The following is a 13,717-nucleotide window of genomic DNA, read 5'->3' as shown; positions in this document are numbered from 1 at the left end:
AAACTAATAATTTACGTAAAGTTTTATAAATATTATTCGAGCAAACAGTAATTTTCACATAACAGTTGATGAACATAAATAAAATAAAAATTTAAAAAGAAGAAGATAATGTGTGTAATTGGAACCATACCTCATAATTGTAACATTTAAGGCGAGTGAAAGTTAGCTGAAAAGAGGTAAAAAGAGATATCTTATTATTTTGCAGATTTTGTCAACTTCTATTGTAGATTCTTTTGAATAAATTAAAGGTTGAGTAATGGAGTCTTGATGCTTACATTGATAAGATTTTTTAACAAACCTAAAAAATTAATAATATGTGTAAACAAAAATAAGTCTGGGCCAATGCTTGCCCCTACATTTTGAGAATAATTTTTAGGAATTTTTACATAAATAAAATATTTTATTTGATTAATTATTCTTTTAAGTGTTACTTTATTTTTATTACCATATATGACATAATTTTAGCTTTGATAACCATTTGATATAAATCTGTATTAAAGTTGTATATAATTGTATATTAGGTGAAGTTCTAGAAAATTGCATTAAAGTTGTATCAAAACTGTATTAAATATAAATAATCAATGGTCTGATGATGGTGAATACAAAAAAGAAGAGTGAAGCTCTAAAATTCTGCATTAAAGTTGTATTAAAATGGTATATCTATAAACGATAGTTATAATACAATTCGAATTCGATATCATACATTAATATAATTTCGATAGTTATTATTCCAGAATAAATATCATACATTTCTAACAATGTAAACTAATTTAAATAATACCGTAATGTTTGAAATTCACATATAATACTTATAATATATTTGTATTAAAAATGTTTTAGTTATATATTGGTGAAGTTCTGAAAAATTGTACTAAGGTTGTATCAAAACTATATTCAATATAAATAATTTGTGGTCTGGTGGTGGTGATTTACCGAAAAAGAAGAGGTGATGCATTGAAAAATTTGTATTAAAGTTGTATAAATATAAACGATAGTTATAATATAAATCAAATTCAATACTATACATTACTATAAATGCGATAGTAATTATATGCCAGAACAAATATAATACATTTTTAACAATGTAAACTGATTTAAAAAGTATCGGAATGTTTAAAATTCACATATAATACTTATAATATATTTGTATTAAAAATGTTTTAGTTATATATTCACCACATGCATTGAAACGTGCATATAATATGTACAATATATTGAATTCAATTTTTTTTATAACTGTTGTATATTTTTTCTCTTATTAACGGTACTAAAACATGTTATTGTATTAAAAATCTTTTAGTTATATATTTAATATGTGCATTGAAAATGCCTATAATATGTATTACATATTGAATTCAAATATATTACAATTGTTATTTTTCTCTCTCTTATTAACGTTGTTAAAACATATTATTGTTTTAAGATTTTCGTTATATATTCACAATGTGCATTGAAAAATGCATATAATCCCTATGTATAATGTATTGAATTCAAAATGTATGACAAGTATAATTAATTGGAAAAACCCAACTTCAAGAAAAAGTAAGTTTGTCAAATTATATTTTATTTATTTTAGTAATATATAGGCTAATATTTTATTTTACAGAAAATAAAATAAGTGAAGTAAGCGTAATATGGTAAATCACATAAAAAATAATATAAAAAATATAATAGAGCCAAATTTAAAGAAAGATTTTTAAAATTATCCCATTTTTTATGATCTGCGCAAAATTTGAAAGGTCTAAGTTGCTTAATTTGAATGAAACTAGTTTCTTAATCCTAATGTAAAATGGTTTATCAAGACTTAACTATTTTGGACCATATTAACATTGTTATACGCATTTCTTTGAAAACATGAAAAATTTAGACCACAGTTCATCTCATGTTCAATAATTGACACAATCTCAACTTTTCTAAAAAAAAGATATTTTCTAGTAAAATTTAAGGTAGCCTTTTTAGGGCTTGTTTGGATATTTGGCTTATGAAAAATAATGTATAAATCAAAAGTTAAAAGTCATAAGTAAATGATAATCTATTTTTTATTTATTTTTAAATATTTTTGGCCTAAAAATAAATACTTAAAAGCACTTTATAACCTTTTCAAATACCTCAAAAACTTAAAAAAAATACCCTAAAATAAAAAAACACCTAAAAATGAGTTAATCCAAATAGACACCTTTAGTCAGATTTATTTCTTCATAACATATATGATATAACTCTTTATTAGCAAATAATCTTCCAAAATACATAAAAGATCTTGGACGGTTCTACTACAACAGATATGCTGTTTATTTTCCATATAGGATAAAGGTATATATATATATATATATATATATATCACATGCATAAAAAAATTATTTTTTGTGATAGCTGGCATAAATAATAGAGTAAATAAAGGGAAGGACTAGTTGAATAATAATGAGTTGAATATTTTTGTATAAATAGGGAGCATTACACAATGTGTTAGACAGAAGGTAGAGAGGCAACCAACAATGGCTATGAGAAATCTCTTAAGCTTCTGCATCTTTTTCCTTATAGCTCTTGCAAATTTTTTTCCTCTAACGAGCGCTGCAATTCCTGCAAAACGCTTTTATGCTCCATTTAATCGAACTAGCTTCCCTCCTGATTTTGTTTTTGGCGCTTCATCAGCTGCTTATCAGGTAGTACTCCTATAATATAATACTTCAAATTTTCTACACCCACACGCTCCGAACTATATCATCGTTTCAACACTTATTTGAAGCGTACGTATATATATGTTTCTGCCACGAACTCAAGTTGATAGAATAATATAATAACGGACTTCACAATGCAAATCTTTTAGGTAAAAACTATTGTGCTCAGGTGAATTATCCAAAAACCTTCCGAATTTGCCCCTCCTTCGTGTGTGCGGGGGCTTTATTTTTGTTCCTGATTCAAGCACCTGAATCATTTTTTTTTAATTTTATAAAATAGTGAGAATTGAACATATATACAGCTTAATTAACCATTTTATTTAAGAATTATTAAGCTACTTATGTTTTTATTTATTTATTTAATTGTATCTTTAATATTACCTACCTCACACACACATGTGTATATATATATATATGCCTTTCCGTGAAGTATCGAAATATGTCATTTTTTTAAACAGACTAAAAAAGAAAATAAATCATATAAATTGAGAGAGACGCAGTATTAACTTTTTTGTTTTTGTTTAATGAGCTTTCAGATCGAAGGAGAGGCGCTTAAAGGAGGAAGAGGACCTAGTATATGGGACACTTTCACTCGACAGCACCCAGGTCTCATCATGAATTAACATAAAATACAAGTATAAAAAAGGAGGAGGACGGAACAAAAAAAAGTTATCTGGGATTTGAAGTTTACACCACATATCATTTAAATATTACTACTGTTAACTTATCAAAATTAAAATCACCAAATATAAGAAAAGTATTGTTGGGTTCAAATCCAAACCAAAGATAATACTATATATATATATATACCTTACACTTCACCAATAATGCAAAATTGAACATTGCATTAGCGATCACTGCATTTTGAAAGCTTGAAGAATATGTAATCCAGAAAATAACTCTGCCTTCGTTGTTTCGAATATGACCAGAAAGCTAGCTATGGCGGCTACTATATTTGATTAGCTTCAGATATATATATATATATAGTTAATTACCCACCATTTTTCTCAACATCAGTTAAAACAAGTGGGCGTCTTACTTATTTTCTACAAATGATACGAGATAGATGGTTGAGTGGGGCGGGGGTGGCCATGGTAGGAGAAAAATAAACATAAAATGTTGACTTATCAGAAAAAAGTTCCCTATTTTTATTAGAAATTTTTTTCTTTTCTCCATAGAAAAATAAAACGCATTTTGGAAAACGTTTTCCTCCATTCCAAACAATCTCGTACTTATTGATTCCATAACTAAATTAAAGAGCATCAAATCAAATATGATTTTCAAAGTTCATAATTTTACATAGAACTTTTTACGGATATTCTTTAATGCATTGAGTAATATGTGTGTGAAGTAGAAATGAAAGATTTACAAAATGAAATTAGTATGTATCAAATTTGTAGCGAGATTGATATTTCATACCATACCAAAATTTGGGCTTCTTAGTGCTTGTTTCTTCATATGATATAACTCTTTCTTAGCAAATATTCTTCCAACATACAGAAAAGATCTTTGATGCTTCTACAGCAGATGTGGCTGTTGATTTCTACCATCGCTATAAGGTATACATATATGACATACAGTGCATGTTCGTTGCACTTCTTTATGTCCCTCTAAACTGCATATATATGTTTCATTGAATATTATAGGAAGACATTCAACTGCTTAAGCAAGTGGGATTAAGAGCTTTCAGGATGTCTATCTCTTGGTCTCGAATTTTACCATGTACGTCGTAACAATTCATTACTTACCTATTCTTAAAGAATAAGAGAGAAACTCAAGATATGAAATATCAACTAGCTAGGCTGCTACTTCTTGTACTACCTGAAATTGACTAGTAGCCTAGTGCTAGTGTGACTCTAACTCGGGATAATTGGACCATGTTATTCAGCCTGTTCCATATATTCAGTTTCCCTAATCTTTAACCCCTATAACTTATGGATGTGAAATATATTTACAAGGAAAATTATGTATAGTTGATCTGCTGAAAGCTTTGTTTCCTTCTTGTGTTTATTTAAGATGGTAAGGTTAGCAAAGGAGTGAATCCAGAAGGCATCAAATTCTACAATAATGTGTTCAACGAGCTAATCGCTAATGGTAATAATATAATTACAGCTCCCTGATCTCTCATTAATTATTTATAATACTATCCATTTAATTAATAAACTTTTCCTTAGGTATAACTCCTTTTGTGACTCTATTCCATTGGGACACACCACAAACCCTTGAAGACGAATATAAAGGGTTTCTCAGCTCAAAAATAGCGTAAGTAGGAGTTTAAATAATAAAATAATTGGAGTTAGCACTCATCATGAACTAATCATATATGTTGTTGCTAATTAATTCAGGAAAGATTATGGTGACTTTGTGGACATTTGCTTCAAAGAATTTGGGGATAGAGTAAAGCATTGGATAACTCTAAATGAACCACTTTCTTATAGCATGAATGGATATACAAAAGGAACCTTTGCACCAGGAAGATGTTCTAAATATGTAGGTAATTGCACTGAGGGTAACTCTGCTACTGAGCCATACATTGTTGCTCACAACTTGCTTCTAGCACATGCAACTGCTGTTAAGATCTATAGAGATAAATACCAGGTAATTAATTACTAGATCTACCTCTTTTTCATGACAAAACTTTTATTTTCTTATCTTATCCTCCCTCTCTCCAATAATATTGACATGTGAATTAACAAACAGTAAATGATTGATGTAACTTTATTAAATCACTCATATTAAATACAAGCCACTTAAATGTTTAAAAATGAATAGTATTTAATAGCAAGAGTAAAATAGACATAACATGATAAATTTTTCATTCAACAAATATCATTAGACATCTCAAAATAATATAGTCGACAAGTAAAGATGGACGGAGGGAGTATTAACTATCTCTTTTAATAAGATTATTTAATTTGTCATTGTTTGGGTGATTATTCATAGATATTTGGGTTGAATAATACTCCCTTTATTCTCATTTATTAAAAAAAATAAAAAATAAAAAATAAATATNATATATATATATATATATATATATATATATATATATATATATATTCTCACCATTTCAATTTTATTTGTTTGATTTTGATTTGAAGCATACAATAAAAGAAAGTAAACAAACATATTTTTGAATTTTACTATCTTAAATTATAGATATGTAGAATGCACCTTATCATTTAATCTTGTGGGCCCTTAAACAAGTGAAAAATTATAATCAAAGAATTATCAAAAAAGAAAAGAGATATATTTTCTAAAAATGGATTAAAAAGAAATATAAGAATTTTTTTTTGAAACAAAGCTATTGAATGCAAAATATAAATTGGACAATTATAAAATAGAGTGGGTGACTATTAAGTGCATTTAATTAAATAGAAAGCGATATATACTATCCATCCGTTGTTTGGAAGTTTGCTTCTTGCCCATGCATAATTCAGAAATCTATTACTCCCTCCGTTTATAAAAGAATGATCTTCTTTCCTTTTTAATTTGCTTAAAAAGAATGGATTTTTTCTTTTTTCGGTAATATTTTAATTTCAACTTTTCACGTGACATGTTTAAGGCTACAAGATTAAAAAACAATTTTGTACATTTGACAGAACTTTAATTTAGAACCATAAAATTTAAAAGTCTTCTTTATTTTTCTTAAACTCTGTGTCAAATCAAATTAGGTCATTTTTTATAAAACGGAGGAAATATTTTGTTTGCCGTTAATTAATTAAATATTCATACTGAATATATTTAAAATATAATTGCAGAAAAGTCAGAAAGGGAAAATAGGAGTTACTCTGGTCACTCACATGTTTGTGCCCAAAATCAATACACCTCAAGGACTCAAGGCCCCACTAAGAGCTCTTGATTTTATGTTGGGATGGTAAGTGCTACTGACCACATTAGCCACTGCCACATGCATGGCATCTTCATGACACTCTGAGCAAGTTGCAATTTTTTATTAACCACTAGATGCATGTTAAACACGCTCTCTAACTTTTTTTTTTTTTTTACGGACTTGATTTGCTAGAATGAGTATGTAAAAAGTATTATAAGTTATAATAATTGTCAATTCAAAATATTTAAAGGATATATAAAAAATTATTGTCAACGATATAATTGTTTGAATCTCGAAATAAAAAAGGTGGTTAGGACGGAAAGAGTATATAAAGTATGGAATTTTAATTCGAATGTGATTGGAAATTAAAATGTTAATCATTTCTAGATGATTGGTAAAGCGAGATATATTACATTAATGCATGTAGATAGTAATTAATCTCTTATATTAATAAAATACAGGTTTTTGGATCCAATAACATATGGTGATTACCCGGCAAGCATGCGAGCTATGGTAGGACGTCGGCTCCCAAGATTCACAGTTGAGGAATCAAAGCTAGTGAAAGGTTCAATGGATTTCTTAGGGGTTAATTACTATACCACATATTATGCTTCTCCATTGCTCTCTGTTAATAAAGTTAATCTCAGCTACACCACTGACAATCATGCTGATCTTTCACGTAAGACTACAAACAAACTTTATTTCATACCTCTTTTGTCACAATTTATATGACACATTTCGTTTTTCGAGAATCAATCATTTTAAGTTTGACCGAGAATTTGCTCAAGGAATCATCAATTTTTTTAAAATGAAATTTAGATATTATAAGACATAATAATCGATAATTTAAAATATTTACAAGATATATAAAAGACGTACGGTAAAAAATACTTATTTGAATATTGAAATTCGAAATGTGACGTATAAAGTGAGACTATATATCTTCTTCAGTTTCAAATAATTACTTTCTTCTTTTTTTCTGTTAAGCATTAAAGGACGGAAAACCTATTGGCACACCGGTACTCTTTCTTTCCTATTTCTTTTCTTGTAATTCAGAATTTTCTCTTCAAAATTTTGACTCATATATATGTTAATTAATGTGTGTAGACTGCCTTGGATTGGCTTTTCATTTATCCAAAAGGAATCTATGGTCTCATGCTTCACATCAAGGAAAAATATAACAATCCTCCCATTTACATCACTGAAAATGGTACTTACCTCACTTTTGTTGGTCTTCAAAGATAAGTGTTACATAACTGCTAAAATATTTGACATCAAATTTCAGGGATGGCAGAAGCCAATAATAGCACAATGTCACTTAAAGAATCTTTGAATGACGACATGAGGATAAAGTATTATGAGGGCCATCTATGGTTTCTATCAAAAGCTATAAAGTAAGTTTTCTTCTGTAGATTTTTTTGTTTTATTTTGGGAAATATATTATAATCTAATGTAAATAAGTTGCATAATGTGCAGGGCTGGAGCAAACGTTAAAGGACATTTTGTGTGGTCGTTCTTAGATGATTATGAATGGGATGCTGGTTTCACTGTGCGGTTTGGCCTCACTTTTGTTGACTACAAGAATGGTCTTAAACGATACCATAAGAAATCTTCTTATTGGTACAAGAAATTTCTATTGTACACTGGCCTATAAATTATGTCACTCTTTCTAGTACTCTACTTTGGAAAATTGCATTTTATTTAGAGGTCCATGTGAATTTAAGAGCTCTAGCTACTTGCACTCTCTATTGAGTGTTGACAGAAAATAAATGTCCTTTACTTTTATGTCATCAAGAATAACATGGGAGCACCTCCCTATTAATCTTATCTACTTGCTTGCTACATTTGTTTGCTAAGCCGCAACAATTTGCAATTTATCTCTTTAATTTCAAAGATTGCACAATAATGACCACTGTTTTAATAGGTGGAGGCATGACCCGGGGCATTTTACTTCGCATAGGGCGAAACTTAAGCCCTATGGATCTTTAAATTTTTAATTTATAATATAGTATAATAATATAATAACGCAAAATTATAAAAATACATCAATAGTTTTAAATAATTACAAACATGATTAATGAAACTCATAGAAAATAAACTTCTAACATGATTATACAAATTTAAACAATCTAATATCTTAACTTTCCACTAATAAAGGAATCATTATTTTAAAAATATATTAGAGGTAAGTGTTAAAATCACACCTAAATTATTCCCTTTTTTGAGTTTCATACCTAAACTATTGAGAGTGTAAGTTTCATGCCTAAACTATGAGAAAATAGTTTGTCTCTCTAACCTATTATCGAATTCTCAACTACACACTTATATTTTGCGGGGGTCCTATTACCTCCCTGAACTTTTTAAAAACAAAATATATACCACCCTAAAACTAGACAACCACATTCTCAACATGTAGTGATGCACACTCGCTCCAACTGTTATTTTTCATTATTTATAATTATTTTTTTCTCTTTATCCCTTTTTTCATTAATTACAAAAATATGTATACTCTTTTTATTCCTCCTCCTTCTTCTTCTTCTTTTCTCTTTTGTTTTTCATTCCCTTCTTCCAAATTACTCACCCACGGAAAAAAATCGAAGCTATTTTTATTATCATTTTTTCATCATTTTATAGCATCCTTCAGGCACCTTGACAAGCTTGATTACTCTTTTTTTTTTTGAATATTTTTATTATGTTATTTGTTTGTCTCCATGACACCAAATTTATAATATTTTATTTACGAATTGTCGATGGTTAAATTCTTGGTCTTCACCAAATAACAATAGAGATTGAAGATAAGATCTGATGGTTGTATGTTATTGACCTAAAATCAGTGCGAAGGTAGATTGATGATGTTGATATTTTGAGCTAACTTGAGATTGATAAAAATGAAAAAAAGTTGGATGATGACCCAGATCATATACGCAAAACTCATGTTTAGTTTGGTTTATGAAATTCATGATCGAAAAAATCTATTTTATAGTCATAATTATTTTAATTAACTGGATTTCTCCAATAGTTAAAAAAAAATAGAATGAATTTTTATGATGGAAGATGTTTAATAATCCTTTTTTTTGGTTTTGTTTCTCCTATCTTTCTTCTTGTGTTTTCTTTTGTCTTAACTCTGTGATTTTTTTTGGAATAGTGAGATAATTAAGGAAAATTTGATTCCGACAATATAAGTAATAATTTAAGATTATTTGATGATTTTTTTAAATTCAAAGTGGGTCTCAGGGACCATTTATTAGAAGCTAAAAAAGGAACAACCAGATTGGTCCAAAAACAAAATACTCTGTCCAAAAACAAGATACAAAAATGAAACAACCAAAAAAAAGGAAAAAGGAGTTGGTCATCTTCAAGCTTGAGCTTCCATGGAGGATGAAGACGAAGTGCTGCCTTGGAGAAGCTGCGTTCGGTTCGTTTCCATCCCACTTAATCCACATAGCTCGAGCAGCTTAGGTAAGAATCAATCTGCTCCCTAACTCACTTTTGATGTTGTAAACGATCCTTGAGCTCTATTTTTAAGTTTTACCCTTTTCTGCAGATTGAGTTAGAAACCCTAACTAATACCACTGCATAGGCCAGGTAATTCTTATTAATTTTGCTAAAGATCGTTTCTTTAAGTACACTACTTCACTGATGTTTAGATTTATATATCTTGATAAACCCAATATGATTTCCTTTTCTTTGTGCTTTCACCTGAAATACTATTGTTGTGTGCTGCATTGTGCATTATTATCATTATCACTGTAGCCATATTTTCTGTTTTGCATTTTTCTGATTCTCAAGTTTGCAATTCCTTGGATGACTCCAATCTGCTCCATGGTCGGAGAAATTGACCTCTCCGATGAAGGTAGCAGGGAGAGAAGGATAGAAGATAGTTCAAATGCCTCCACTATATAGACATAGATTGAAATGGATCCAAATTTGGATAAATTTCACTGAAGACACTCAAAAACTCTCACAAGTGCCATGAAATTAGGTCCTTTGAAGACTTCTTCAACTCGGATTGACCTAATCTAAACCACAAAATGAAGTTGAATGAACAATGCTTTCTCCTCTTTCATCTTTGTACACTGTTATACTTCGATTTAATTTATACATGACCTTCTCTGCAGGTTGAGCCCCAAAGAGGCTGATACCACTGCATAAGGAAGCCACATATGAGTTCCATCTCCGCATAAACAATATATTGCAATTACCTCCACTTATGCAAGTATGCACGTACTACTATCGCCTTTTGATATTTCTTTTTCATCCTCTGGTTGTTATTGTTTGTCTCAATTATGCTTGTGTATTGAAACCCCTGTTTTGGATGTTTCTAATTCTAAGATTGGGAGTTTGTGTTTTATCTAGGTGTAATATTGCTTTTCCTTTTGGTGGTAACTCTTGGAAATCTGAATAGATGATATCTGTTGTACCTGCAAAAAGAAAAAACTGGTTAGCTAAATAATCTGCAAAAATGTTGCCTTCCCTAAGGATGTACTCCACTCTTGCATCAACATTAATTCTCAGACCATTGATCCTTTTCACCTCCACCCGACTACTCCAAGGAATCTCCCAAATTCCATTCAAAATCTTTTGGAGCATTAATGAGTCAATCTCCAATATTAGTGGCAAGTATTGATGCATTATATAGTGCTCCAGTCCTCTTCGCAAAGCCATTGCCTCAGACATTAGAACTGAAGTTATTCCCAAACCAAAAGACTCAGCATGTATCAAATTTCCTTCATCATTTCTAATACAAAATGCCCCAGCACTAGGGCCACCAACTCCTTTTACTGCACCATCTGAGTTACACTTGTAGGACCCTAATCTAGGCAATCTCCAGTACACCATCTTATAATCAATAAGGGGTGCATATTCAGTAAAAAAAGGAACCATCAGATGCCAAGTATTAGGAATGTTTTGCAACCAAGGGTAGCTAAAAGTAGCTAGATGATATAAATTTCTGTTGACCTCCATAACCATACCATAAAATGACATATTACCTCCATGAGAAATCATATTTCTCCTTTTCCAGATTTGCCAAGTGATAAATGACGGGACAACCTTGAAGAGAGGTATAAGCTTTGATGAGCAGTCCTTAATTACCCCACTATTTATGTACAGTATCGTTAAGCTGCAAAAAAGGTCCCTGCACATCAGCAATACTAGCAAAAGTATTCCACAACTTCTTAGCCATAAAGCACGTCACAAAAAGATGTTCAAAAGTTTCATTTTCTGAACTATTACAGCAGCAACACTTAACTTCATCCACCACTTTAATCTTGATAAGAACTTCCCCAATGGGTATTCTTTTTTTCCACAATCTCCAAAGAAAGAAAGAAAATTTGAAGGGAACTCCTTTCACCCAAATCTTCTTAGCAATTTCTTGTTCATCATTTCCTTGTCTCAACACCTTCCAGGCACTTTCAATCGTAAATTTTCCAGAGCTAGTACACATCCATCTTGGTGAGTCCCATTCTTCGGTATCCTCTACTACTCCAATTACATTTTGGACATGTTTACAGACATCTTCTGGTAGTAATTGGAGCATGAGATCTTCATTCCAAAGTCCTTGAATCATCAATTGATTTACCTCATCAAAATCAAAATTGTTAGAATGAGAAACAGGTAAATAATAGTAAAGAGCACCCAATTGTGTCCAGTTATCAAACCATACACTGGAATGACCACACTTTGGTTCCCACCAAATCTGTTGGTCAATACAATCTCTAGCTTCTAACATAAACTTTCAAGTCTGAGAACCTCCATTCCATTCCACCAATTGAGGTCTATGTCTCTTACAATATTTGTTCCACATGTATATAGTCCACATTGACTTTTTAGTTCAGAAAGTCCACCAAAGTTTGGCAAACATTGCTTTGGACACATCAAAAAGAGATCCCAACCCACCTGCCTCCTTAGGCCTACAAATATCAGACCATGATATCCAATGTTTGCTTCTCCCCTCTTCCTTAGAGTTCAATAAAAATTTAGCAAACAATCTATGTAAATCATGAATAACACATTTAGGAGGTGTTATTGCAGATAAGAGGTATATGGGAATACTCTGTAAAACATTATTAATCAACACAGACTTACCACCAAAAGATAAAAGTTTACCCTTCTAAGCCTGTATTTGATGATTTTAATGATGATTTGCAGCGTTAGTTGTAGAATCTAGTAAAGCAAATTGTAAAAAAAATATTAGAAAATGGATAAAAACAATGTGGTTAGTGCAGTGATGGTGGTTCAAGGTGGAGGAAATGGTGGTTTGGGTGAATGTTGAGTAATGAGAAAGAGAGGTAGAAAAAAAAACAAAAACTTTACAGAGAAAAGTAAAAACATATATTTAACAAAAAGTCAAATTAAAAACATTATTATAATATTATTTATCAAGTCTTCTGACTTCCACATGCCTCCAAGAGAGTGAGGAGACTCTATGTGCCATGTCAGCATCTAAGGGTGTAATTATTCCATTTTAAAATAGTCTATGGGGGTGATGGGACTCCCGTGAAGCATAAGTGTGTAGTTGAAAATTTGATAATAGGCTAAGGGGGCATTTGACTATTTTCTCCCTAAACTATCACTTATTAGTTTGAAAAACACACATCTCTCTTTTATAACACTCTCATCATGGTGTGTGTAATACAAAACTCTCTCTTTTATTTTAAAAAATTGTCACATCACACCCCACATGGACAAAACATTCCACCTTGATAAAACTTAAATAAATTATTAGTATTACTTAAAATTTAAAATTAAAATTATTATCCCAATTTTTTTTTTATAAAATAAAATGTAAAATATTTTTCTTATCCCACTCCATTACTTCCTCTCACCATACACCCCCTCCCCCCTTCAAATACAAATTTAGATATTATTTCATTTTTTTTTGAAAAAAAATTCTACCCACTCCATCTAACCCTCCGCTTCAAAAAAAAATTCTTCTCATTTTGTGTTAGACATATACTTATCAAAAATATTTTTTACTTGCAAGACTTTTTTTTAAATAAATTTTTTATTAATGTTGTATTCGGTACACAAGTAGAAAAATTTCTAAATATATAAGTACATATTATTTTTTTGGGGATAGTAATACTTTAATCTTTAATTTTTTTAATTACTATTAATAGTTTACTATTTAATGTTTTTCAAGGTGGAATATTTTATGCATGTGGAATGCCATGTGTCAAGATTTTTCAAATAAAAGAGAGTACATTACACA

At 30.1% G+C, this 13,717-nt stretch overlaps 1 protein-coding gene across 2 annotated transcripts; it reads left to right on the top strand.

The window, feature by feature from the left end:
- Positions 1-2,455: 2,455 nt before the first annotated feature.
- LOC125865623 (vicianin hydrolase-like) lies at positions 2,456-8,335 on the top strand. 2 transcript variants are annotated; one of them, XM_049545829.1, is made up of 13 exons: positions 2,456-2,660; positions 3,212-3,281; positions 4,176-4,234; positions 4,322-4,397; positions 4,692-4,769; positions 4,850-4,937; positions 5,021-5,273; positions 6,434-6,549; positions 6,966-7,069; positions 7,492-7,523; positions 7,612-7,714; positions 7,790-7,898; positions 7,981-8,335. In XM_049545829.1, the coding sequence occupies exons 1-13, from the start codon at positions 2,493-2,495 to the stop codon at positions 8,156-8,158; spliced, it is 1,434 nt and encodes a 477-aa protein (XP_049401786.1). In that variant the 5' UTR covers positions 2,456-2,492; the 3' UTR covers positions 8,159-8,335. The 2 variants fall into 2 exon arrangements, with proteins under 2 accessions (XP_049401786.1, XP_049401785.1); XM_049545828.1 differs by having other exon boundaries at positions 6,966-7,183.
- The last annotated feature ends 5,382 nt before the right edge of the window (positions 8,336-13,717 follow it).

Source organism: Solanum stenotomum, chromosome 5 (assembly GCF_019186545.1).
Source record: "Solanum stenotomum isolate F172 chromosome 5, ASM1918654v1, whole genome shotgun sequence".
In the NCBI taxonomy this organism is placed as follows: Eukaryota; Viridiplantae; Streptophyta; class Magnoliopsida; order Solanales; family Solanaceae; genus Solanum; species Solanum stenotomum.
The sequence above is the reverse complement of the archived record's forward strand: the minus strand, read 5'-3'. Positions and strand labels throughout refer to the sequence as shown.

Excerpts from the sequence above, each read along its gene's own strand:
- LOC125865623 (XM_049545828.1), top strand. The coding sequence starts at position 2,493 with ATGGCTATGAGAAATCTCTTAAGCTTCTGCATCTTTTTCCTTATAGCT. Across the intron at positions 4,398-4,691 it reads TTGGTCTCGAATTTTACCAT|ATGGTAAGGTTAGCAAAGGA; the intron begins GTACGTCGTAAC and ends TGTTTATTTAAG. Across the intron at positions 7,899-7,980 it reads TTTCTATCAAAAGCTATAAA|GGCTGGAGCAAACGTTAAAG; the intron begins GTAAGTTTTCTT and ends CATAATGTGCAG.